General features: G+C 41.3%; 2 protein-coding genes across 5 annotated transcripts in view; both read left to right on the top strand.

Annotated features, from left to right (window-relative positions):
• Positions 1-1,166: 1,166 nt before the first annotated feature.
• gjd2b (gap junction protein delta 2b) lies at positions 1,167-2,518 on the top strand. The gene is made up of 2 exons (XM_063069064.1): positions 1,167-1,237; positions 1,681-2,518. Exons 1-2 carry the CDS (start codon positions 1,167-1,169, stop codon positions 2,516-2,518), a joined length of 909 nt encoding a protein of 302 aa, XP_062925134.1.
• Positions 2,519-9,736: 7,218 nt separating this feature from the next.
• Positions 9,737-27,278, top strand: part of LOC134357276 (uncharacterized) — a 135,977-nt gene continuing 118,435 nt past the window's right edge. The window contains exons 1-6 of one of the 4 annotated variants that reach the window (XM_063068766.1): positions 9,737-9,778; positions 17,177-17,243; positions 20,937-21,013; positions 21,368-21,451; positions 22,149-22,257; positions 22,758-22,954. In XM_063068766.1, coding sequence (XP_062924836.1) covers positions 21,401-21,451; positions 22,149-22,257; positions 22,758-22,954 — 357 coding nt within the window. In that variant the 5' untranslated portion in view covers positions 9,737-9,778; positions 17,177-17,243; positions 20,937-21,013; positions 21,368-21,400. Of the gene's footprint in view, positions 9,779-9,814; positions 10,075-17,176; positions 17,244-20,936; positions 21,014-21,367; positions 21,452-22,148; positions 22,258-22,757; positions 22,955-27,278 lie in introns of those variants that run through there. The other 3 variants (XM_063068855.1, XM_063068939.1, XM_063068679.1) reach the window with 3 other exon arrangements.

Here is a 27,278-nt window from a genome sequence, read left to right as displayed (position 1 = left end):
AGAATGAGGACATCGTCAGTCTTGAAGGAAAGACAATATATGTCCAGCTCAGGGTGATGTGAGAGTTGGAACGGAACTGGTGAGAATGGCCAGAATTTTGCCTGAAATGAAAAAGTAGTTAAAACACACAGAAGGAGGTGGGAAATGGGATCATATTCTTCAGGGTCATGATGGCCTTTCACGAATTGTTCACAAACGGGTCAGTATTTGATTGCTTGCTGTGGATGATAAGCATCAAGCAGGGCTATGCACCGTTGAGCTGTAAACACAAAGTACACGTTAGTGCACTTTTTCAGCTCCAGTGTTTACATCGTTTCATTCAAGAGAAACCACAGGGACTCCATTACTGAATGAACAAAAGATAAAACCCTGCGGATCCTGCAAGTCTAAAACAAATTGGTGAAGAGTGATAAAAACCGGCAGTTTAATCGTAGACAGCCGGGGTCTGTTCTCAAAGGCATGTCTTCCGAACCCAGGAGATCCTAAATTTGAATGTTGATTCAAAAGCTTCAGAGCGCAAAGAAAGCTCGAACTACAACCTCGTCTTTCTATTCATTTCGCAGTCCTCTCGGTTTAAAAAAAAATCGCTTCAAACCCGTTCCGAGAGTGTCGCCAATTGAAACGGTCACTATGTAACATCGACCGCCGCTTCTTGCGCCCCTCGGGGTATCCAGGTTCGCGGTTTTGCATTTGGCCTCGAGTTCAGTTTCAGATCATTCACTTATTTGCACGCAGGTATTTCGGGAATATACGATTACAATGCAAATGTTACTGCAAATTAATCCGTCCTGGGATATTTCAAAATAATGAAATTGAGAAAATCCTTCTTCATTTAGCTGATGTCTACAAAAAAAATTGCCTGTGCGTGACGCAGGAGGAAAGTATTTAAAGGAAGATTAAAGCCCGCATGACTCTAAATACCATCTCTCCCCATTCGGACTGCTTCAACCTCCTGTCCAAAGCGAACGAGATTATATTAATCGGCACTTCAGGCTAAAGACAGGAAAGCGTTGTGTTGTCAGGTACTGTGCGTTGACACTTCGCCCGGACGTGCTAAAGCGACAGTTTGGAAAGGTGGCGTGTAGTTTCATTGATAATAAAAGGAGGGTAAAAAACCAGTAGATCGGTCTTGCTTTAGCCCTGTTCTTCTCGCCGGATGCACAGCGATGGGAGAATGGACGATACTAGAGAGGTTGCTGGAGGCGGCTGTCCAGCAGCATTCGACCATGATAGGAAGGTAAGAGGATTGTCAGAATCTGCAAAATCAGCAAATGAACCTTTATCGCGGCGAAGTGTAACACTCCTTCCGAAGATTTTAATCCACTATTATGTATCCATAATGACGGTTAACTTTACCAGTAGTCTCTTTTCAATCCATATAATCGAACGTCTCAAATCCAGGAAATTCCAAAGGTACCTTGTAGCAGATCGGGTAAAACGCGTTTGGAAGCGATTGTCTCCTGGGGACAAGTTACCTTTCGCGATACATTACTGGCAATTGGTGGATAGGTGCATTGTTGTATAAAAGTAAGCTCCCAAAAGTTGCAACTTTTGGTGCTTTTCAGACCTGGGTGGGTCGGGTGGCGGGAAATATAAAATTGGCGAGACAGATGGTGCCGAGTTTCCCGGGTGTTTCAAATCGATTGAATCAGTTGGACTTTGGTGCTTTTCTCCTTACAGGATCCTGTTGACAGTAGTGGTGATCTTCCGAATCCTGGTGGTGGCTATCGTGGGGGAGACGGTGTATGATGACGAGCAGACGATGTTTGTCTGCAACACCCTGCAGCCGGGCTGCAACCAGGCTTGCTATGACAAAGCGTTTCCAATCTCACATATACGGTACTGGGTTTTCCAGATCATCATGGTGTGCACTCCCAGCCTTTGTTTTATCACTTACTCCGTGCACCAGTCCTCCAAGCAGCGGGAGAGACAGTACTCCACCGTCTTCATCGCCCTGGACAAAGATAAGAAACGCGAAGACAACAAGATTAAAAACACAACCGTGAATGGGGTTCTGCAGAACTCGGGAGTTTCCAGCAAAGAGATACAGTCGGACTTTTTAGAGGTTAAAGAAATGCAAAACTCGGCTGCGAGGAATAGTAAGATGTCAAAAATGCGGCGGCAGGAAGGGATCTCCCGTTTCTATATCATCCAGGTTGTTTTCAGGAACGCTTTGGAGATCGGGTTCCTGATGGGACAGTATTTCCTCTACGGGTTCAACGTCCCGTCAATGTACGAGTGCAGCCGTTACCCGTGCGTGAAGGCGGTCGAGTGTTATGTGTCCAGACCCACGGAAAAGACGGTCTTCCTCGTCTTCATGTTCGCTGTGAGTGGACTTTGCGTCGTGCTCAACCTGGCGGAATTGAACCACTTGGGCTGGAGAAAGATCAAAACAGCAGTAAGGGGGGCGCAGGAACGGCGGAAATCTATATACGAAATTAGGAGTAAAGATTCGCCACACAGAATAGGAGTGCCTAACTTTGGAAGAACTCAGTCCAGTGACTCCGCCTATGTGTGAGAAAGAAGCGTACACTTGTTTCCTCTTGCTTTCGGCTTGCAGGTAAAGTGGTTTGAGACTGACCCAACCATGCGAAGGATGGTTCCGTGGCCACCGCTCTGTTACCTTGTCCACTTCAGAAGCTGTCTGGCGGAATCTAAAACATTCCTAACGTCAGACTGGTAACGGTACTTTGCGCCTTGTCGAGTATTAAATGTGCTATCTCACCTCGCCAATTCTTCTGTGCATTTTAAAATGTCCGAAACTGGAGACCCAGTGAGGTGGCAAAACCCACGCGGAATACATTCGACTAAAATGAAACTGCGTGTTTCATCTGTGTATGAGAAGACACAAAGTAACTGTTGTATCCTGAGCTCACGCCGTTTATACAGCCGTTATGTAGTGCTTCGTATAAAATTACTGATATTTTATACCATTAATGGTTTAATTCAAACGGCTGCTGTATCAGAGGGTTTGAGATCCGTCTGTGACTATTATACCTTGTTTAAGATACAGTATTTAAATTGGCATTGTTAATTTTTCCAAGGTAGCAAGCAAGTGCTGCTTGAAACTGTGCGTTTTAGCACTGACTAAATATAACTGTACATTTATTTTAAAATAAGAATGTTCTGGGCGCTGTCTCGTTACAAGTAGTCGCAGACACGAATCCGTTTAGAAACCCCTTAACGTACGGATCGTCCCAGTCTCTGCAGATATAGGGATTGTTGTCTCGTGTTTGCCTATTTGTCCCCACCGTTAACCTTAATTTATGTACATTTTGGTATCTACGTGAAATATGATGTTCGGTTTTGAATATTCTCATCTTGTAGTTTTGACAGATATTTGTTTTCAGTGCTCTGATCAGCACGGTGTGTATAGCTGAAAGGACCAAAGTATTTGAAGTTGTAAATTTCAACAGCTGGATACGTTTCGAAGAAGGTAGTTTATCCAAGGTGGCCTGGTCAGTATGCATTTCTTATCAGGTCGCTGTGCGTGTGGGCAGGAAGATGGGGACGAATTAGACGGGCGAAAGAAAATAAAACGATTGTGTCATTCTGTTCCATCATCATAAAGCATAACAGTGCATTTAGTTCTGTTGAAACCAATGCGATTAAAATGATTAAGGATAGCTCTGCTTATTTAGTGTAGAAGTTTTATTATAGCAACTGGTCTATATCTTGGAGCTGTTTGTGGGCCTTGCAGTGCACAAAATGGCTTCTGTGATCCCTGGTTAGAACTGCGGCAATTACTACAATGCGATACTTAATCGTTCGTAACGGAACATCACGAGATCAGCAAAGGCAAGAAATAAAGACAGGGATGTTTTAATTTTTGGCCTTTTAACTTTAGAACTATCACTCTGATACTATTGATTTTTGAGTGCCATATGTGAAATATAACTAATTTCCAACTTGGGATAAATAAGTATTAAATGACATGGAATTGGTTGTATGCGCTCACCGATATTGGCCTGCTATCATGTATTTGTCTTCAACATCTGACGCATATATTATTATTTATTTGCAGCATCATGTTGTTCAGCCTGTATAAACCGTAATACAAAATAAACTTCTTTTTTACTTACAATGAAATATTTGACGTCTGCTTATTTAGGTTTTGTTCAGCAGAGAGATTGAAACAAATCATGGAGCAATTTGTAACTAGATAGATAGATAGATACTTTATTGATCCCAAAAGAAATTACAGTGTCACAGTAGCATTACAAGTGCACAGACATACAAATATACAAATATTAGAAGGGAAGTAAGACAGAGTGAAAAATAAGTTACCTCAAACTGTCTAACAGGAGGAGTTCATCACTTCCCTGGCTGTAGGTGGACTCATTATAGAACTGAGGGTAAGAATGACCTCATATAGCACTCTTTGCAGTTGTCTTTGTCTATTAGCAAAAGTGCTCCTCTTTTCAGCCAAGGTGGCATGCAGAGGGTGAGAAACATTGTACAGTATTGTCAGGATTTTCCGAAGAGTCCTTTGTTCTACCACAGCTTCCAGTGTCTCTAGTTTGACTCCTATAACAGAGCCAGCCATTCTAATCAGTTTATTGAGCCTGTAGGCATCACCTGTGTTGATGACATTGCCCCAGCACACCACCACATAGAAGATTCTACTGGCAACAGCAGACTGGTAGAACATGTGAAGGAGAGGCCTGTATACTCTAAAGGACCTCAGTCTCTTCAGGAAGTAGAGGTGACTCTGGCCTTTCTTGTACACAGCCTCTGTGTTCATGTGCACTCCCAGGTACTCCTAGGTCCTCACAACATCCATGTCCTCACCATCAGTAGTAATGGAGCAGTGCAGGCTTGGTCTTCCCAAAGTCCATCACCATCTCCTTTGTCTTTCTGATGTTGAGCTGAAGATGATTCAGCTTGCACCATTTGACAAAGTCCTCCACCAAGGCCCTGTAGTCACCCTTCCGTCTTCCATTTATCCACCCGACTATTGCGAAGTCATCGGAGAATTTTTGCAGATGATATGGCTCAGTATGGTATCTAAAGCCTGAGGTATACAGGGGAAACAGGAAGGGAGCCAATACACTACCCTGTGGGGCCCCAGTGTGGCTTATGGCTACGTCTGACACACAGTTCTGAAGCCACACAAACTGTGGTCTGCCAGTCAGGTAGCCCATTATCCAGGATGAAATGGAAGTGCCAACTTGCATTGAATGGAGCTTTTTCCCCTCAGCAATGAAAGCTGTATGGTTTTGAAGGCGCTTGAGAAATCAAAAGAAAATGAACATTGTTGTGAAAACAATATTCATAGCAGTTAGCTAACTGCTTACAGTGCCTGTGACCTGAGTTCAATTACACCACTGTGGGGAGTCTGTATGTTCTCTCCATGGCTGCATCGGTCTCCTCCAAGGACTTGCAGGTTAGTACTTTATTTGGTCACATAGGTGTAATTAGGCTGGCAGGGTCTGTTACTAAGATCTATCTATAAGTAAATCAAATAAATAACAGAACTATATGAGGCGAAAAGATGGGGAGAGAGCCACACCTCGGTTACCAATAGGCAAGTTATTATTAAGGTCTTTTAAAATCCATGTTGCTATTTTACTACGTGAAAATAAGGATTAATCATTATTCTGTTTTCATACTAATATCTTATATAGTTCTACAATGTATTATAAAACACCATATTGCGTATATTTAAGGCAGAGGTTGATAGATTCTTGATTAGTCAGGACATGAAGAGATATGGGGAGAAGGCAGGAGACTGGGGCTGAGAGGGAAAATGGATCAGTCATGATGAAATAGCAGAGATGACTTGATGAGCCTAATTCTGCTTCTATATCTTACTGTCTTATAATCAAATACGTTTTTATTAAGAACAAATGAAAATCAAAGCATAGAATATTATAAAGGTAAATTATGAGTGCTATCCTGGATACTGGGTAAGATTTTAACCAGTTCATATTTATATGCTAACTTCACCATGGTTTCAGTAATTTTCCCCTGGACTTACTGCTGGATAGCTAGATAGCCTACTTCAGTTCATTTTAAGCATGACTAAACTGAACTAAACACAGAGAATCTCTTTGCCATTTTAAGACTATTCTGGTGGACTTTTACTCTGTGCAGTGTGCTCATTATCAGCAAGTGTTCCTAGTGCCATTTTCTGGTTCCCTGCTCTTTGGTTTGACACTGTATTCTCTCCACCCCTTGCTCTCCTCTAAAACTTCAAAGCATGTTTAATTTCTAAATTTTCATAATTCCTTGGCACGGTAACCAATATGGCACATTAATCCTGTTTGCCCCTCCATAGATGCTGCTTAATTGGCTGAATATTTCCAGAAACTCTATGTTTTTGACTTTCAAGATCTAGAATATGAGTGTGTAGTCAGAAACAATTCTGTCATTGTAGACATGGCCTTTTTCTGCTGACTTTCCAGTGAGTATCATTCTGAGCCTCCTCAAAAACCTTGCTGGATCCTCTGTTAGAATACTCAACTGCATCAGATTCTCATATGGATCTCTGCTAGTCATAGAATCGTAGACCACTACACCATAGAAACAGGCTCTTTGGCTCATCCAGTCCATACCAAGTCCCATTAACGTACACCTGGACTGCAGCCCTCCACATCCCTCCCATCCATGTACCTATCCAAATTTCTCATAAACATTGAAATCGACCCCACATCCATCAGAGCTCATTCCACACTCCACCACCCTCTGAGTAAAGAAGTTCCCTCTCATATCCCCCTTAAACATTTCACCTTTCACCCTAACTCTATGACCTTTAGTACCGGTGAACTGAGGTTTTGAGCACGATGGTGCAGTCACATTGGGAGCCAATGAGTGTCTCCTTTCCCAGTGTCACCATAGCATTTCTGATGTTAAAGTAAATTTGGTATACTGGTCTTTCTGAGTATTTGTGACAGATAAGGCTACTGAATAGAACTTAAAGGGTAAGACTGCCAGTTGCTAGGAAGCAGCCTTAGGTTCAGAGAGAATCACTTTTGTCTAGGTGTTGAAAAGTTGTGACTTCGTTAAGTACCTCAGACTTCACTTAAGTATAGGTGACAGTGCAGATTGTGCTGAGGAATTCTCTATTTCAGATGAGATATTGAACAAAGGCCTATCTGCTCAGTAGTAGGTATAAAGGATACCATGATACTCCTTTTATAGTCATAGTCATAGTCATACTTTATTGATCCCAGGGGAAATTGGTCTTTTAAAGAATTTTCTTCCAGTATACAAACCAATATCCATCAATCAGTGTAAGAAAGAAAGAATTATCTGGTCATTATTATATCATTTCTTGCAGGAACTTGTACTACACAAACTATTTGCAGTGTTGCATTCAGCAGGTGATTACACTTAAAAGATATTTTCTTAGTCATAGACTACAGTCTTAGACAGTGCAAAGTTCTGCATAAATACAGATCTTTCCTTTTTAGAAGCTTGTTTCTCAGTGACTACTGGCGCAGAAGTAAAATGCCAGTTCACAAGTTCAATCATGGTAAATATGAAACAAACGGAATGCAGACATGAGTAACATTCATCAAATTTATGGCAGAGGAAATGGAAGACTATGTCAGATGGGAAGGTAATGAATATACAAACACTTATCTATTCAGAAGAATGGGTCAAGCTAATCACAGAAGAAAATAAATGTGTGTCTGATGTTGGAAATGCAAAGTCAAACCAAAAATGGTGGGGGGGGGGGCGTGGAGAGGAAATTTCAGCAAGTCAGTCAGCAACTCTGCAGAAGATTAATCTTTTAGATTTTATGAGTTTGTGGAAAACTGATAGCGGTATGTTTGTGGATGAGCAGAGTCAGTGGGGAAAATGAGAAAGAGATTTAAACTGGTTAGTTCAAGAAGAGGAGGGAGTCCAAAGACTGGTGATAATAGTGTAGAACAAGAAGAGGCATTAGTGAAATTAGAATAATAATTGTACAAACGTGCATGTATCATTTAGACATTATATCAATGATAAAAGTAGAATAGCAGACTATAGGGTGAGAACAAATTATAAAACTGAGCAGATTTTGGTGATCCAAAAATTAAGTCAAGTTAATATCAGGGATGCAAGTCACACTTCTGTGCATGCACTTTCAACCACAACATAACAAAATCGTTGACATTTCTAGAAAAAGAGAAATATTATGATGAGGAAAATTGAAGAGACTTGGTCAAGTGTTCAGTCTATCATGTAGTCAATGCATCCATAGAAGATGGCACTGGCAGAGCTGATGTAAGGGAGAAGGAGAAACTGGAAGTAGAGAAAAAGAAACAAATTGAAAGAAGTTTAACATAGGGACTTCTGGTCCAGTGGACTCTCCATAACTAGAGCTCAAAACCAAGAAATCTGGGAAGGGAAAGAAGTATCAAAAATGATTTATTATTATTTCAGTGAAAAACAGAAAGAAATTTTGGGCCAAAATTAGGAAGATTCTCTAAGTCAGTGCAAGTTGCTTGTTTCAGTTACAAATTGGTTAGGTTGGGATTAGGTGCAAGACTGACACACAATGTTCACTAAGTCTCACGTGCATGCAAGCAATTCTGGGAGCTGGGTGGCTTTTTGAGAGTTTGAAGTGGGAAAAATCAGGACAGAGTTAAACCAGGCAAAGAATGTTAGAATTGTTAGAAGTTCACTGTAAAATTAATTAGTGAGTATGAGAAGTGGAAGCTGACTAAACTTATGTCATGCCAATAGTTTGCAATGCAGTTATCAGTAGAGACTTCATATCCCAGAGACGCTGCCAGCTGGAACAGAAATTTAGAAAAATCCACTTTATGGTAAAAAAAATAAAATCCTTCTGGGCAAAAAAAAGGCGGACAAAGCAAACCCAACAAAAGTAAAGGTCGGCATTGTGCACACTCTGAAATTCCATGGGCTAGACAGCATCAAGTTTTAGATGCTGTCTTCTTCCTGCATTCTGCGTGCTCACATCCACTTTGAACACATCTAACAGCAGTATTTCTAATTCAACTTGCTTTGAGAAGATGCGGGATTGTCAGAGAATTTCAAGTTGCTCTTCGTAAGGGAGAGAAGGAAAGAATTTAAATGCATCATTTAACAGGTGAGTGAATTTACATTTTACACAGGGTGGTCATTGCAATCTCCTGATTTGTTGATGAACAGTGGCAGTCTGTGAGAAAATTTCAGAGTTCCAGCTTTTGTTTTTTTTAATTCAATGTATACTGGAGATATTATTGATACCGGATAAGTCCAGACGACCAGGCTCAAGAAGAGCTTCTCCCCCATTGCTATTAAGCTTCTGAACCAATCACCTCTTTAAGATCCCTTTCCTGGTGGCACTGACTTCGAATGCTAAACCCCATCTTTTCTGCTATTACCACTTTAACATTTGTGTTGGCAGTACTTTATTTTTGCACCATTCCGTCGATTCACACTCTTCGCTGTTATTTATTATTGCATGCACACAATTTACTTTGTGAAGCTTCATGCGAGAAATTAATTTCATTGCACCCTGATGTATACAGCAATAAACTAATGTGAACTGGGCCTTTTATATGTGAACTTGCTTCAGAACATCGTTGTATTGACACCGTTTCCACTGTCTGCAACAACCTCACCCTGGACGCCGAGTCCTCTCGATGTCGATGACGGCAGACGCTCGAAACATCGGTGCTTCTGCACCACCATGGCAACGCGTCTCTCGGTTGCCAGGCGACAGCCTGAAGCTCCCGTTAACCCCCCTCCCCTCGTGACCCAGTGTGTTGGTGTCACATGACACACGAGAGCGTGATGACCGAGAGTGGCAGGGAGAGCGTAACCTGCGGGGAGCAGTTTGGTGAGGTATTCGCTCATCTTTTGCGTGGTGGGCGGGTTGGCTCAGGGTGAGCTTCTTTTTCGTCGCGGCACGTGAGTTTCTAATTCCGTGCAAAGTTGTTGAAGTTTCTTGGGGATTTGTTCTACACGAGGGCTTTGCCTGACTTTGCACCGAAGGCAGCTCGGTGTGCACCCCTGGAGTACCCAGACTTATTTGTTGTTCGATATCTTTATACTTACTGGAAAATTAATTGGACGTTTGGGAGTCTGCATCATGTTTGAAAAAGTTTGAGCGCCCGTCATGTGTTAAGTGCGAATGTGAGTATGCACTTTTAAATGCGTGGATTTATGACCTAAACCATGCAATGTCTAAAACAGGAATAAGGTGTTTGTGGGCGTTCCTTCATTGGAAAATAGCACCTGTGCCGCGGGTTATTGTCCAGTATAGGCGTAATGGGGTTCTATTTACATTGCGACAACAACAAAAAAAAACACTGAAATACTCATCTGAAACAACAGATGCATTGCTGATTCTATTTGGGTAACGCAGGTAGTAAATTAAGCCATTTGACTCCACGGAACCTTTTCCATTATACAATAAGATCATGGCTATCGTATCTCAAATCCATCTCCTTGTACTATCCATTTTATTTGCTGACTTCCTGTACCGGAAGGACGCAGAAGTAAATATATGAAAATAGTTTAGGTCAAGGATTTCCAAAGATTCACAGGCCTTTGAAGGATTAAAAAAAAGTCTAATCGAACCTTATTCAGAGAGAGTAGATTCTAATTCTAAATCCTACAGCCAAGAAAAGTCCCACGCAACATTTATCTTATCTGCCCTTGTGCTTTTTCTGGGACAATTTTGTTTTATATTTGTAAAGGCTCTCATCGCAGGATTTGACCGAGAGAACTTTACTAGCCTGGCTTTTTCTTTTTTTAAAAAAGAGACCAGAGCTATTCTGTTTTCCAGACGAGTAGTTGTTCCTGTAAGAGTCTCACCAAAGCCCTCAGGCTTTATGCTGATTAAGTTTGCCGATTTTTTTTTGTGTGTGTCTTTCCAGTGATGTGCGTATTTCAGCACTTCTAGGTTTTGGAAATTTTTTGTCCAATGTAGGAATAATTCTCAAAAAGGTGTTATCAGCGGAAGTTGAACCTAGGGCTTTATTCTCTGCAACATATGAGACTGACGGGGTGACCTGATAGATGTATACACGATCAAGAGAGGCATAGACAGGGTGAATGCACATAATCTTGTTCCTTGGGAGGGTGTGCCAAAAGCAGGAGAGCATAGATTTAAGATCTGAGGAGAGAGATTTAAAGGGGACATCAGGGGCAGCTCTGCGCAAAGTGTGGCGCGAAAGTGGAACAAACAATAGCAATTGAGGCAAGCAACATTTAAAAGCCTTTCTGATAAGTATAGAGGGCAACAGATGGGACTATCTCACAAGGGCTAACAGTATTGTCAAGGTTGTCCATCACCTTGACCATTGCCTTTTCTCACCTCTACTTTCTTGGAGAAGATCCAGGAGGCTTGAAGGGCCTGTTTCCATGCTCTCGGACTCTTGGTTTGCCTTTCATTGAGGTTTCTAGGTCTTCTATCATTGTCATGTCAACCAAATATGAACATAAAGCCTGGTATCTAAATCGCTTGCAGTGTACCTGGAGTTTAATTTTTTTTTGTCCAATTTAAGGGAACTCAGGTTCCATGCTCACCATTTTTCAGTCTCTTCATGCTTCTTCAGTTAGTAATTCATCTCCAATTATCTTTCACGTCCCTAAGCTGTATCATATTCTTTTGCAAACTCTTGGTGCCACTCACAGTTAACCTTCCCAACTGGACTTGTTCTTCTTTGTCTCTCACAGATACAGGTTTTATTGCACTTGACTGTGTCCCTAATCACACCATTCATGTAATTCAAATTTAACAGGCCCAAGCATTGATCCTTGCTGTACCCCTCTGGCCAACCAACCTGAAGATAACTTGTTTTCTACTTGTTAACGAGTTAGTTCAATCAATGTTTAACAACAAGGATCCAGAGAAAAGGACAACAAAGAGGTGGTCAAGGGAGGCAGGGAAGGGCTATGGGATTGCCTTGAGTTGGAGGACTTGGTCATATTCAAGGATTTCTCAGAGGATCTGAATGAATACACTACAGACTTCATACAAACAGTTGTAGATGACTGTGTCCCCACAAAATCATTCAGTCTTCCTCAACCAGAAGCCCTGGATGAACCATGAGATCTGCAGTCTGCTCGGGGCCAGATCAGAGGCATTTGGGTCAGGTGACCAAGTGAGATACAAGTGGTTCAGGTACAATCTTCAGAAGGTCATTTCATGGGCAAAGTGGCAATTCCTAACCAAATGTGAATCCCTGTAGGATGCTTGACAGCTGTGCCAGGACTTGAATGCTATCACCTCTTACAAAGTGAAACCAAGCGACATAAGTGACAACGAGGTTTCACTCCAAGATGAGCTCAATGCCTTCTATGCTCGCTTTTCATGTCAAAACATGGAGAAACCTTCACAAACTCCCACAGCCCCTGGTGACCCTGTGATTTCAGTGTCATCATGAGATCATTCTTAAGGAATGTGACCCCATGGGTGGGTTTCCTGGCCAAGTACTAGTGACCTCTGCTGATCAACTAGTTGGTATGTTTACTGGTATTTTTAACCTCTTGCTTCAGTAGTCAGATGCTGTTTTACTGGTTCTTCACTCAATCGTGGAACATCTGGACAGAAATGATGCATAAATCGGAATTCTCTTTTTCGACTGCAGCTGGGCATTCAATACTGTCATCCCCTCAAAACTAATCAATAAGTTTCAAAACCTTGGCCTCAGTACCTCCTTGTACAATTGAATGCTTGATTTCCGTACTTGCAGACCCCAGTCAGTTCAGATTGGCAACACCATCTCCTCCACAATCTCCATCAGCACAGGCGCAGCACCAGGCTGTGTTCTTTGCCCTCTGCTTTGTACTTATGACTGTGAGGCTAAGCACAGCTCCAATGCCATATTTAAGTTTGCTGATGACACCGCTGTTGTGGGCTGAATCAAAAGAGGCAACAACTCAGCACATAGGAGAGGGATTGAAAATCTGGCAGAGTGGTGCCACAACAAAAACCTCTCACTCAATGTCAGCAACTCAATGATTATTGACTTCTGGAGGAGAAACCAGAGGTCCATGAGTCAGTCCTCGTTGGGGGAATCAGAGGTGGAGAGGCTCAGCAACTTTAAAATCCTCGGTGTTATAATTTCAGACAATGTGTCCTGAGCCCTGCACGTAAGTGCTTCTACCTCCTTAGAAGCTGGCAAAAATTTGGCATGACATCTAAAACTTTGACAAATTTCCGTAGATGTGTGGTAGAGAGTATATTGATTGGTTGGATCACCACCTGGTATGGAAACTGCAATGCCCTTGAACAGAAAATCCTTCAGAAAGTGGTAGATATGGCCTAGTCCATCTTGAGTAGTCCTTTCTACCATTGAGCACATCTACATGGAGTGCTGTCACAGGAAAGCAGCATCCATCATCAGGAACCTGCATCACCCTGCCCATGCTCTCTTCTCTCTGCTACCACCAGGAAGAAGTTACAAGAGCCTTGGGACTCTCACCACCAAGTTCAGGGTCAGTTATTACTCTTCAACCATCAGGCTCTTGAACCAGTGGGGTAAATCATTCAACTTCACTTGCCCCATCACTGAATTGTTCCCACTACTTATGGGCTTGCATTTAAGGACTCTGCATCTTATGTTCTTGATATTTATTCCTTTTTTTTAACTTTTATGTTAGCAAAGTTTGTTGTCTTTGCATGTTGGTTGTTTGTCCACGTTGGGTGAGGTCTTCCATTGATTCTTTTGTTTCTTGGATTTTCTGAGTATGCATGCAAGAAAATAAATCTTGAGGTTGTGTAGGCTGATATGTACTTCGATAATAAATTTACTTTGAAAATTTAGAGAGTTCCTCCCAGCTATTGTCATTTTTAGATCACATATTATTTGATATGTAATACGTATTCTAGGTCTGCAGTAAATATTCTGTCATGTTTACTGGTGACTCGCATGAGCAGCCCTGGGTCTTGTGTAATCTAGTCTGCATAGTGAAGCAACTAGGGGGCCATGACCAAAGATTTCTCAACATGTTTACTTAACTATCGGAAAGCATAGACATTAAATAAAAGCAGAATACAATTTTCTAGTGAAATGCATCTTTAACTCCACCCCCTTTGTATTTTTTTTCAATACTACACAATTCATTTCCCCCACCTCTGTAATCATGGTCCAAGGTTTAGCTGGAAGCCAGCTATAACTTTCTTCTTATAGACTGCATATGCAGGATCCAGGTCTCCTGGTCTTGATGATTGAATACAGATCTCCGAGTTTATTCTCCAGATTTAGAGAGTGCAAGCATAATCTGAATCAAAAACTAAAAACACTAATGACTGTTGAATATTTCCTGCATCAGCTTGATGGATATTTGGTGAGCGCAGTGGCAAGATGATTGACCTGAAGCATTAAACACTTTTTGTCTTTCTGTCCACATTGACACTCACTGATGTGAAGAACTTATCCAAAATTCTTTGTTCTCCATTAATGCTGATACACAATGCATATAAAAATGACTTTCCCATTTGAGCTGTCACCAAATCACTTGCAGTTAACTGTTCGGAAGGCAAATCAAATAACTACATGAATTGTGTATTTTTAGTCCCTTTGGAATTTAGTTAAATGTGCAAACACTTCACTCTATTTTTCTCGCAACCTGCATAGAACTGCTTCTTTAGCAACCACTGCGGTTTGAGGATGACATGGTTCAGCGGGTACTGTGTTAGCTGACGAGGCTAATGTGGGACACACAGACCTTTGAGACTTGAGGCAGAAGGTGCCTGATGGAGTGGGCAGGTAGTTAGTATGTGAGATGCAGTTTACACTGTGATTCCGTGTTCTTTCCATGCATGGATGTGAGATTCTTGATGCCATTCTGCATTTTGTGTGGTCACAGGCTGGGTATTTCCACGAGACAGGATATTGCAACAGCACTTTCATCCTTGTGACATGCAGCATTTACAGTTGGTCGGCTTTCCCCATTGTGTTGCAGTCAGCAGCATCGACCTGCCCTATTGTTATTCTCTTTACATGGAATCTGATCATTAGCCTCACCACCATCTCTAACATCAGAACTGTCTCTCCTTACATTCATTCAGAGCCTTATCTGATGTTTCTACTGCTGGTTGCTTTTTTGGCTTAACTAATACCAATGTGAGTTTTTTTTTTCTCCATTGCATCCTCTCCAAATGTACTAGTTATTTTATGGAACATTTCCCTTGTATTGGTGCTGCCCTCGGGGATTGAGAGCATGGTGTATCTGGCATGGTTCCCTCTCTAAAAGACAGAGTTCCTGTCCTCTGCTGCCTGCCACTCATTTTGTGACTGTGTTGTTGCTGTTTGTCCATTAGCTAGCCAAGACTTGCTGTTACCCACAGCAAGATGTTCCACCTGTATCCTTCCATTTTCCTATTTAAAGACAGTCGGTTTTCCACAATGGAGACTGCAGATGATGGAATGTGGATAAGGAAACAACTGCTGGAGGAGCTCAGTGGATCAGGCAGTCTCTTGAATGACTCAATGCAAATGAAAGATTTTGACTCAAACCATTGACTGTCCATTTCCTTTCACATATGCTGCCTGACTGCTCAATTCCTCCCAGAGTTTGTTTCAGGGTCCCTTTTTTTTTTTGGCTGTTCCTGCTCCTGGAGCTGGATTAAGAATGAATTAGAACAGGGAAATTTGCAGAAGGATTAGTTTGCCTTAAAGACAAATGGTTGGGAATGGAAGTGTGGGATCATCTGTGAATGGAGAGATGGATTGTCTGCCATTCTGTTCAGATGTATTCAAACCAGAGAGGCAATCTTGATGGCAACTTCCCTTCCTTATCCTTCCACTCCTTAATGCTTTTCCATAGGTTGGTGGCAAGGCAGGCTTCTCAACAGCCAAATGAAGCTAAGTATCAGGAGGTGACTCTTGTAAGGACTGATAGACTTGTATATGTGTATGGCTAGTGGCTGAGGATAGATTTCTCCCTATTATCTCATAAATAAAACATTGTACGAAAAGCCCATCTGAGACAAAAAAAAATTTGTGATAGTGTTTGGATTAGGAGGAGGAGGAGGTGGTATCCTGGCTGTTGTCTTTCTGTCACTAATCTAGGAGTTACCTTGTGGTTAATTGTAGGATTTGGTTGTTTGAAATACTAAAATGAATGCAGTTCACTGTTCCTGTCAAATAATTTGGGTCACTCTTGTGGGTTTTTAATAACTTGCTACAACTATGTTTTTGGCATCAAAGATGTTATGTTTAGTTATTTTTTGTCTGGTACACTCTCTATTGTAACATGGTCCTTTTCTGATGCTGGATAAATCTGGGATATTGATGCTTGATTTTGACGAAGCAGCAACGTGTGACTAGGTCCTAATGCTGAGTGACTTTACGGTCACAATGAAGATGGTGTTCCATAGGATTGCTGCCAATGCACAAGTAAAGAAGCCATAAATAAAGAATATTCATGCACATATTCTCCATAACTTCCACCATCTCCAGCAGGATCCCACCACCAAGCATATCTTTCCCTCCTCCCACACCCCTCCAATTTTTCACTTTTAGCAGGGATCGCTCCTGCGTGACTCACTTTCCCATTTGTCCCTCCCCACTGATCTCTCTCCTGGTACTTACCCTTGCAAGTGGATAAGTGCCACACCCACCTTTACACCACCTCCCTCATTCAGCCCCACAGAAGGTCCTTCCAGGTGAGGTGACACTTCACTTGTGAGTCTGTTGGGGGTCATTTACTGTACCCGGTGGTCACGGTGTAGCACCTTGTATTCTGGTGAGACCCAACGTACAATGGGAGACCACTTCGCCGAGCACCGATGCTCTGTCCACCAGAAAAAGTAGAATCTCCCTGTAGCCACTCATTTTAATTCCACTTCCCATTCCGACATGTCAGTCCTCTACTACCGCGATGAGGCCACACGCAGGTTGATGAAGCAACACCTTGTATCCCATCTAAGTAGCCTCCAACCTGATGGCATGAACATCAATTTCTTGAACTTCCAGTAATTGCCCCTCTCTTCCCCCCCCCCACACCTTCACCATTCCTCATTCCTGTTTCCCCCTCTGATTTGTTCCTTACCTGCATATCATCCCCTCTGGTACTCCTTCCCTTTTCTACCATGGTTTTCTACCCTCTCCTATCAGATTCTCCCTTCCCCAGCCCTTTGTCTCTTTAACCAATCAACTCCCCAGCTCTTTACTTCACCCTCTCCCCCTCCCAGTTCACATTCTCCTGCCACCTTGCACTTCCTCCCCCCTCCCCCCTCCCCCCACACTCTCACTCTGACTTCTCATCTTTTCTTTCCCAGTCCTGATGAAGAGTCTCAGCCCGAGATGTCGACTGTTTATTTCTTTCCGTAGATGCTGCCTGACCTGGTGAGTTCCTGAGTTTGTCGTGCAAGTCAAAAGTAGTGCAAAAGGAAATGTCAAATAATGAAAAAAGATAGAATTAAGTGTATAAAAACGTGGCAGCGCCACCAGGAAGGAGATGTGAAAGAGATGATTGGCTCAATAGTCTTGATAACAGTGGAGAAGAAAAGTTTTGGTGTCCTGACTTTCAAGCTTCCTGTATCTTGTCTCGGAAGGGAGAGGACAGAAAAGGGAATGGTCAAGTTGGCAATACTGCTGGTCTTTGTGAAGCAGAGTGGACTGTACAGTATATGGACTGAATAGAAGGAAGTGCTGAGTATCTGAATTGGGAAGTGTTTACCTGCTGGTCTGGAGCAGAACAATTGAGAAGCAACTGTTACGAGAATACACATAAAATTAAGATGTTTGCTGGCCTGGGCTAGCATCAGTGGCATCAGCAGTTGGTCTGCCACCTGCCCTCAGGGGAAGGAGAGATAAGGAACAATGGAGCAGCGTCTGGAGATGTGTAATGAAGGGATGTGGGAGGAAGAGCTGTCTGGAGCGGCTCCCCCCTTTGAGCCCTGAACTGTTTGAAGTGATGGACAGGCGATACCCCAGCAGGGGGATAAAAAGGGACAGGTTCGCTAAGACAGACACACACGCCACCCGAGGTAACGAGACCCTGGAAGCGGTACGCTTCTCACGAGTGGGTGAGAAGTCCCAGACAACGACAAGGGTGGAAAGGTACGATCAGCGGGAACCCGGTGTGTGTCCGCCCTTGCCTGGGTGCCGGGTTCACTGCAGAGGATCGACCGCATCTGGAGGAGGGGTCACAGTCGGTGACCTCAGGTGACATCACCAAGGACCTGCCCAAAAGCTGTTTGTGAGCCATCCCGCTGGTCTGTGAGTGAAGCTGCGCTGAATGATGAGTTGTTCTCTCTGTCTCTCTTCCCCCACCTTGTCCATCGCCATGGCAACGATTACTGCGAACTGAACTACAAACTGGACTGAACTTTGAGTCATTTTGAAATTGGTCATTTACCCCTAGACAACGATAGAGCTTGATTGATGCTGTTATCTTAATTCTGTGCACATGTGTGGTTATCATTGTTGAATTGTTGCATTTATTATCCTTTCGATTACTGTGTTGCTTGTTTCTTTAATAAAACTTTCTTAGTTCTAGTACTCCAGACTCCAACTGAGTGATCCATTTCTGCTGGTTTGGCAACCCAGTTACGGGGTACGTAACACAACCCATCAGGGTACTTTCTATGGTATGTTTGAATAAGTTTGAGGGAACCCTCTTGGATGTGCCAAAGCTTCTCGGATACCTAAGAAACTAAATATGCTGATCTGCTTTCTAGATTATTTTCGGTCTGAATGGACCAGGTGAGGTTGCTGTTGATATGGATACAAAAGAATTTGAAACTTTTGACCATCTCTACAACAGCTCTGTTGATGAGGACATGGTTGAGTTGTGCCATCTGCCCTCTCTCCCCCCGGCCCTTCCTTGAGTCAGCAACTATGTCTTTGGACTTGCTGACTTTTAAAGCTAGTTTGTTATGCTGACACCATGTCATAAGTTTTGCTACCTCTATCCTGTACTTGGAATCATCTTTGTTAATCTGACTATTAATTATATGATATCAGGGAACCTAAATATCAGAGGTTTGACTTCACTTCATCCGTGGGCAATAAATTAAAATATCGCAGTACACCTGGCTCTCTTTTGTTTTTTCCCTGAATCCAAAACTCAACAAGCATAGACAGGTAGAGTAGCCATCACCATTTTCCAGATCAGGCTTCAATTAAAACAAATGTAACTCGATTATGCAATTGGAACACAATATCTATACTTGTATTATTCTCTGTTATATTCATTTTTAATATGTTAGAGAAGTGTCGACTTTATTCACTTCCATTGATGCTGCCTGATCTATTAGGTTCCTCCAGCATTTGTGTATGTCTCTTTTAATTTTCGACATGTTGGGGACACAAGATCAGCAACATTTCAAGCTCCATCACGTTGAGCATTGGTGCCCCAGGGCTGTGTGCTGAGCCCAGTGATGTTCACACTGCTGACTCATGACTATGGTGTCGGATCTAGCTCAAACTGCATCATCAAGTTCGTTGATTGTACTATCACAGTCGGTCTCATCAGCAACAATGGCGAGTTGGCATACAGAGAGGAGGTAGAGAGGCTTGTCAAAGGTGCAAGAACAACCAGAGTCTCAGCATGGACAAGAGAAAAGAGATGATTGTGGACTTCAGTAAGTTATAGGTTCACCACTCTCCATTGCAATTCAATGGTTCTGCTGTGGAGAGAATGAAGAGTGCAAAGTTCCTTGGTGTGAACATAATGGATGATCTAACCTGGACCCACATCATCACCTCACTGGTCAAGAAGGCACAGTAGCGTCTACACTTTCTGCGGAGAGCAAGGCTTCTCATCCCCCATCCCTACCGTGAAGCATGGTGGTGGCTGCATCATGCTGTGGGGATGTTTCACTGCAGCAGGCCCTGGAAGGCTTGTGAAGGGAGAGGGTAAAATGAATGCAGCAAAATACAGAGAAATCCTGGAGGAAAACATGATGCAGTCTGCAAGTGAACTGCGAAGAATTGTCAATGACCCCAAGCATAAAGCTAAGACTACACAGGAATGGCTTAAGAACAACAAAATTAATGCCCTGGAGTGCCCAACTCAGAGTCCAAACCTCAATCCGACTGAGAATTTGTGGCTGGACTTGAAAAGGGCTGTTCCATGCGATCTGACAGAACTTGAGCAGCTTTGTAAAGAAGAATGGGGAAAAATTGCAGTGTGCAGATGTGCAAAGCTGATAGAGACCTATCCACACAGATGCAAGGCTGTAATTACTGCCAAAGGTACATCTACTAAATACTGACTTGAAAGGTGTGAGTAATTATGCAATCAATTATTTTGTGTTTAATGTTTGTAATAAATTTACACCGATTTGTGGAATTTTTTCACTTTGACTTGAAAGAGTCTATTCTGTTGATCAGTGCCGAAAAAAGACAAACTAAATCCACTGTGATTCAATGTTGTAAAACAATAAAACATATAAACGGGGGGGGGGGTGAATATTTTTTTTTGGCACTCTGTGCTTGAAGTGTCAAAAAAAAAACTGAAGATGCTGGAAATACTCAGCAGTGAAGCAATTAAGAATCTGAAATGTTTCCAACATTTTTTGGTTTTGATCTTGTAATATCTATCATGCAGGAGTGAAAAGGTTCCAGGAGAAACAGGGTGTTGCCATCCACCTTGTATCATACGGTTCAGGAAATAGAATATTGAAATCCAGGAAAATGTGGACTAATTGAGTTGCAGAGTGGGGAGCACGGACAGTGCATTACTATCGTGATTTTATAGGCCATTGAGGCAAGCATCTTGTACTTGTGCAGACAGATCAGTTCCATCTTTATCACAAATTAAATTTCTGAGGCTTATTTTAATATAAATAGAACTCTTCACATTCTGTTTTGCTTCATTTACAGAGCATTAAATGTACTGAGCTATATATTTAAAATTATTGATCATAGTGGTAATCAAAAATCACTATTTAAATTGTTTAATTGTTTAATTGAAAACAATAAATTGCCTTTAATTGTTTTCTGTCTATATTGCAGTGCTGTTATTTTGCATGCCTCCTTTCATCATTGAATAAATTAATCAACACCATTTTCTGACTCGCTTTTCAACAGATGCATTTTGAGGAGGAACTGGTAGAACTCCCCCAAATTTTGATCAACAGCAAAATTCAAAGTCTTAACTATACTTGGTAAGAATTTTGTTAATGTATTATTGTTGCATTAGATAATTGTTAATGTGCTTTTTAAAAAAATTCCAAGTAAACAATCTTGTTATAATACAAGTAAAACAATAAGACATGTGTATTCTTAAACATTTGTGTTATTTTTCTTTGTGACAATGTTTTTTTTTAACTTGGAAGTGCAATACATGATTCAGTTGCCTTAATTAGACTAAAAATGTCCAGTTCAAACTTAGTACAAATTGTATTCTTTCAAGTTGCTTCAATGTTATAACTTAATTTCTTCAACACTGTTGCTGTCAAATGAAAAGAGAGCGAGATGTTTTTAGGATATATAATTATACACAATTGAAAATTTCATAGGAACTGCTCAGAGAGGTTAAATGTCTGTGAGAAATGGATAAAGTGGTGGATGGAGTGCCAGTCTTCAATCTTTGGAGCACTGCAGTGAGTACATTTACCTTGTAGTATTACAGTTCAAGTGTCATGTTTTGTATTAACTATCTTTTCTATTTTTAATTGGTGACAGTCGTCATGCATCTGCCCTATTCTGTTTTGGGGAAGCTACCTTTATAAAACAATGATTATTTCATATTCAGTATCAGCTTTTTAAACTTTGAAATGCATTTGAAGCTATTGCCTCAGAAGGCTTTGCCTCAGTATCTCTTTAAAAGTGATAAAAATATTATTAGATTAATAACTACTTAACATTTGGTTAATACAGTGACAAAACGGACCAGGGTTCAAACCTAACCTTTGGTGCTGTCTATGTGAAGTTTGTATATTCTCTCTGTGACTGTGTGGATTTTTTCTGGGTGCTTTGGTTTTCTTCCACATTCCAAAGTGTTGTCAGTTGGAAGGTTTGCTGGCCACCATCGGTTGCCCTAGTGTGTTGATGAGTGGCATAATCTGGAGAGAATGTAAAGTGAAAAACAAAAAATGGGATTGATTCAGAATTAGTGGAAAAGGTGTGATTGATTGTGATGTGAATCTTTGCAAAGAAGTTAATAGGTTAGTAATATAATCAAGAATTTTGGCAGAAAATGCTTTGTGCCTTTCAACTTAGCTGATAGATTGATAAGTATAATGAAATATCAATTTATATCTGCTGGATTTTATTGTATTTCCTTGTTTATTTGTTAAGAATGATGTTATTCATAAGAGATGGTTGCCGAATGATACCAAAAAATCTTCATTGCAACTGAAATTGAATAGTTCAATCTTTCCACAGCATCCTGAAGAAACAAAATCAGGTATGTGGCATTTTTTTGCACCACAGTTTTATACGATCCTTTTATTTAAAGTTTACAAAGCAACAAAAGAAAGTTTATTTGTTTCAAGATGAAGGATTTGAATTCAGAAAAATTGAATAAGATAACGTCATCAAACATGATTTGTATGAAATATTTGGACCGTTAAACTTTCTAGTTATTTATTGTGCATTCACTTATATATGGACCTAGGGTGAAACTTTTCTGTCAGCTGTAAGGATTATTATATAAATTGCATATGGAGGCATTCTGTTGACTATTCCTGATCATGCCAGAGAGGTGGATGAGTGAGAGATGTGTTGAGTCATGCCACTGAGGTCAGGATAATCACTGCCATTTCTGTGATTTTGCAAACTGGCAACTACAGGGAGTGGTAGGGTAGAGTTGTGTTTTTTTTTGACATAACATATGTAGTGTATATGAGGGGATATATCGTAGAAGCACGGACACTTCAATGTGTTCTTCTTTACTGCGTCTTGTAGGTTCACAGTCTGTCAAGATAACCCGTGGACCTTTTGTGAGTGAAAGGAAGGCGTTTTTTGAATCTCAAATGAAATTACCAGTTACAAAGGAGCAAGCAAAGTGTGGCAGAATCCCAAAGACATTGAAAGTCTGCAAACCGAAAACAGCTGCTACCAGTATTGTGGAAAGTGTCCAAGGCCCATGTAATTTTTTGAAGGTAAAAACAGCAATCGTAACAACTGAGGTAACATTTGTTTGTGCATTGAGAGCACTTCTGTGAAATCAGTTTGCTTGTATTATTTTACAGACACTATGGGAGGTATAATGACCTCATTTCTGATGAATATTTGCAATGCTGAGGTGGCATCTAATTATTTCTTGGAATTGCGAATGTGCGATAATTTACATTTGCTTTAGCAGAGCTGATTGCATGTAGCTGTGAGGTGAACATGTGACACTGGGGAGCGGTAGCTTATTGCCAGTCGTGTACAATTAGATGTAGAAACATAGAGTCATACAGGAACTGGACCAGCAATAGATACTGACCTTTTTACTCATCTGCACTAATCCCATTTGCCTGTGTTAGCATAGTACCCTTCTGCACCTTAATTATCTAAGTATCTATTAAACAGCACTGCACTCCAGTGTTTTCTCACAAGGTAGGTGCTGTTCTTGGTTGTCTCTCAGGTCAGAATGGGTTGCTAAATACCTGGCAGTTACTGCTGCAGCTTCAGGGCAACATTCCTTTTTGAGAACTGCAGCTGGTTTTAGCTTTAGTTGCTGCTGGGTCCCGAGGAAATTAGACCTCCTGTTGTGGTCATAAGCTGTTGGAGCTGGCGACCCGTGTTGAATGAGCTGGCCGGACAAAAATTTGTGTAGAGCCTAGGACGGATGTAATAGGTACAGGTTAGCCCCAAGAGAGAGAATTTGTAGAATGCCTACAAGATGGCTCTTTAGAGCAGCTTGTGGTTGAGCCTACTATGGGAAAGGCTATTCCGAGTTAGGTGTTGTATGATGAACCAGATTTGATTAGGGAGTTTAAGGTAAAAGAACCGTTAGAGACAGTGATCATAATATGATGATCTTCACCCTGCAGTTTGAGAGGGAGAAGCTAAAGTCAGATGAATCAGTATTACAGTGGAGTAAAGGGAATTTTAGAGGCATGAGAGAGGAGTTGGCCAAAGTTAATTGCAAGGGAACACTAGCAGGGGTGATGGCAGAACTTGCAATATCTGGAGTTCCTGGCAGAAATTTGGAAGTATCCCGAAGAAGAAGTATGCTAAGGGCAGGATGATGCAACCATGACTGGAAAAGGAAATGAAAAGCAGCATACAGTACAGTGCAAAAGTCTTAGGCACATATACAGCTAGAGTGCCTAAGACTTTTGCACAGTACTGTATTTGTCAACGTGGACCTGACAACAAATTTGTAAAACTTATGAGAGCAAAAGATGTTGGGAATAGTGAGGATGGAGCGCTGAGAGAGGTGTGGGGCAAGTGGCAGAGAAGGAGTACCAGGGGCTGTGGTGGCACGGGTGCAGGCACTCTCAACCCTGAGTCACCAGGCAAGGTCTTTTGATTCCAAACAATTGGTTTATTGATCATTACAGAATGTCTGTTTGGCGCTTCCCACTCTGTACCAAAAACAGGTCAAATTCATGCCAAAAAGAGACTGGCATTTTGAGGGGAACTCTGTGACCACTCAACATTGGAATATGCAACTGCAGTTTGAGTGGAAAATGCTAACTGAATACACTCCTATTTTAAATAGGATTGTGATTTCAGGATTAGGAATGAGCGTATGGAGAAGGTTTTTTTTAAATTCTCATTAGTCTATGGGATAGGCATTGTAAATGGAATAATACTACAGGTTCCCCCCAGTCATTGAACAAATCTTTGCTGCAACAAAGTCTTTTAATTTATTTAAATTGTTACCTAACAAGTAGGTTCCCTAATCTTAGTTTTATTCATTATGACTAAGAAAAGGGAATATATTTGGACACGGCCTTTAAAATGAGTGTCCATGCAAACCAATAGCATTTATATTTGATCAGGTTAAAGGAATGGAGTCTATGAAATAATCAATGGGCAATGAAAACCCCTGAGCATCTTCACTCTGTTTCTGGCAACAAAGGCTATTGAATGATGAACATGTAAGTTTCAAATTGTGTTTCAGCTGGTCAAAAGGAGAATAGTTTTATTGGAAAGGAACCACTTTATTAACTGGGGAAAAACTATAATGGTATTATCTGGATGAGGGGAAAAAAGTGTAATTATATTGAAGTTTACTGCATTCTCTTGTGTAATCCACCAGTGATTATCTTTAGGCAAAATCACATTTCTATTATCACTTCAGATTGAAAACTCTCTCTTCAAATTAGTACAACACTCAATGGAAGAAAGATTATTGTAGTCTAAATTTAACTTGAGGCCAATCTATTCTATGAAAATCAATTCTTTCTCACTTCCAGTTGAATTGGGTAAATCAGCCAATCTACAATTGACAGATATGCCTACAGGGTAGTAATTGCATTGTTCACCACAGGGAGGTACAGATATTGGAAGTCTATTATAAATTTTTGCAGTTAGAATGATTTATCTTTGTTGCAATATTTACAATATCAATGTGTCCCCACATCCTGCACAAGATTTGTTTTCTTCTGCAAATACAGGGAACTGCACTGCTGACATTCTTGAACCCAATCTGGTGGTTTTGGTATTTCTAAACATACCCACCCCCACCAAGTTAGTAGTAACAGTTACAGCAGCAATGGCATCGACTTGCAGGTGCTGTTGAACAAACCTTTTAAAGTTTCTGCAACCAGGTTGATCCATGATATGAAGGAACAATGTTTAAGGTGGAAGATATGGTGCTGATAAAGTTGACTGCTTTGTCCTAGATGACATTGAGCTTTCTGTTTAGAGGTTAAAGTTATTTTGTGTACATTGGCAAGAGTAATTAAGCTGGCTGGTTGCTTAGCAATAACAAAAATTTCCTGGGCTGCAGCAACTCAGCAAGGCAGAGCTTCCTTTCAGGTTGCAAAGTCTAAAAACATTTGAGAATGCAGAACCCAGACACCAAAGATTGTTGTTGTCAAGTCTGACTTTCTGGGTGCTCAAATATCCCAAATGCTGACCAATGGAACAAGTATGCCTTTAACCATGATTTATGTGCTAAATACCAAAATAAATGTGGTCTAGTACTTGATCATATTGTTGAAGATATCTTAAGCTTGGTATGGTCTAGGCCAGTTAACACTGTGTCGTTGTATAGCTGATGTATGTGAGAATATGTCACAGTCATGAGAGTTTGTAAGTCACCTCTCAAGACCATACAATATAGGAGCAGGGTGTGGCATATTCTGCACATTGAGTCTGCTCTGCCATTCCATCATGGCTGATTTATTATCCCCTTCAGCCCTATTCTCCTGCTTTCTCCCCATAACCTTTGACCCCCTTGCTAATCAAGCACCTATCAACCTCTACTTGAAATATACTCTTAACTTGGCCTGCCCCTCCACCTACCTTTGTACCGGCCACAAACGTAGCCACAAAGCAATCGATTCTGTACTCAAAATTATAAGTATCCAAATCTTGAGCAGTCTCCTACTGTAGGTCAGTAGCTTGTGCTCTACAGTTGGTTCTAATGGTTTACAGTGCTGTGCTTCTACTTTTAAAACTGCTTGTAGTTTACATTCAGCCAGGTTTTTTGAACACTGGTTTTTGTTTATATTAATGCCTGCTGTCCATATAATTACTGAAGGATAACCTATATCTAACATATCCCTAAAGGTCATCTCTCCCAGTCTGTGGCATACCATACTACAAGGGTAGTTACAGTAACTCATGACCCAAAGGGTCCAGTTTATCCCCCAATTAGAAAGCAGTAGACGGAGCAGGCGCAGGAATTCTCCTGGATAATAAGATTCTATCCATATTGGATTCTGGCTTCACAACAGAACAGAAATGGATATCAACACCAGTGGTCAGTAGCCAGTGTTCAGAGTGGCATGATGATGTCATCATGAAATGCCATTTCCCCCATCTCACTTTTATTCTATCACATAGTTTTACAAGAATTTGGCCATGTTTAGTTTCTTGTATCCACTGGAAGTGTCCACATTGGACAATTTATCTTTGGAGAGAAAGATATTCCGAATTTGACTGAGGAACAGTTCCATTGCCTGGATTGGTTGGGAGGTTAGTATCACACTCAGTTGTGGTCTCTTGTGTCTTCAAACAAATTGCTTAGTGTGTGAGCTGAGCATGCACAGGAAAAAGGGAGGAGGTGTTTGTGAGGAGCCCCATGCTTTTGTGAATGGGTTGATAAAACCTGACTTTCATTGAGGAAAAGGCAAAACGTAATTGCTTTTCCACAGAATGAAGCAGCCAATCCCTATTGAACAACATGGACAATTTGTGGCAAGTAACATTTCCCCCAACAAAAATAATAGATGATCTTTCTCTATAGCCAGTATTTAGTTGCAAATATTGTGATCTATAGCCAGAACTAAGAGCTTAGCACACTGGGTGGTTTGGCTG

This window comes from Mobula hypostoma, chromosome 1 (assembly GCF_963921235.1).
Source record: "Mobula hypostoma chromosome 1, sMobHyp1.1, whole genome shotgun sequence".
Taxonomy (NCBI): Eukaryota; Metazoa; Chordata; class Chondrichthyes; order Myliobatiformes; family Myliobatidae; genus Mobula; species Mobula hypostoma.
Note: the sequence above shows the minus strand (reverse complement) of the source record. Positions and strands in the feature narration are given on the sequence as shown.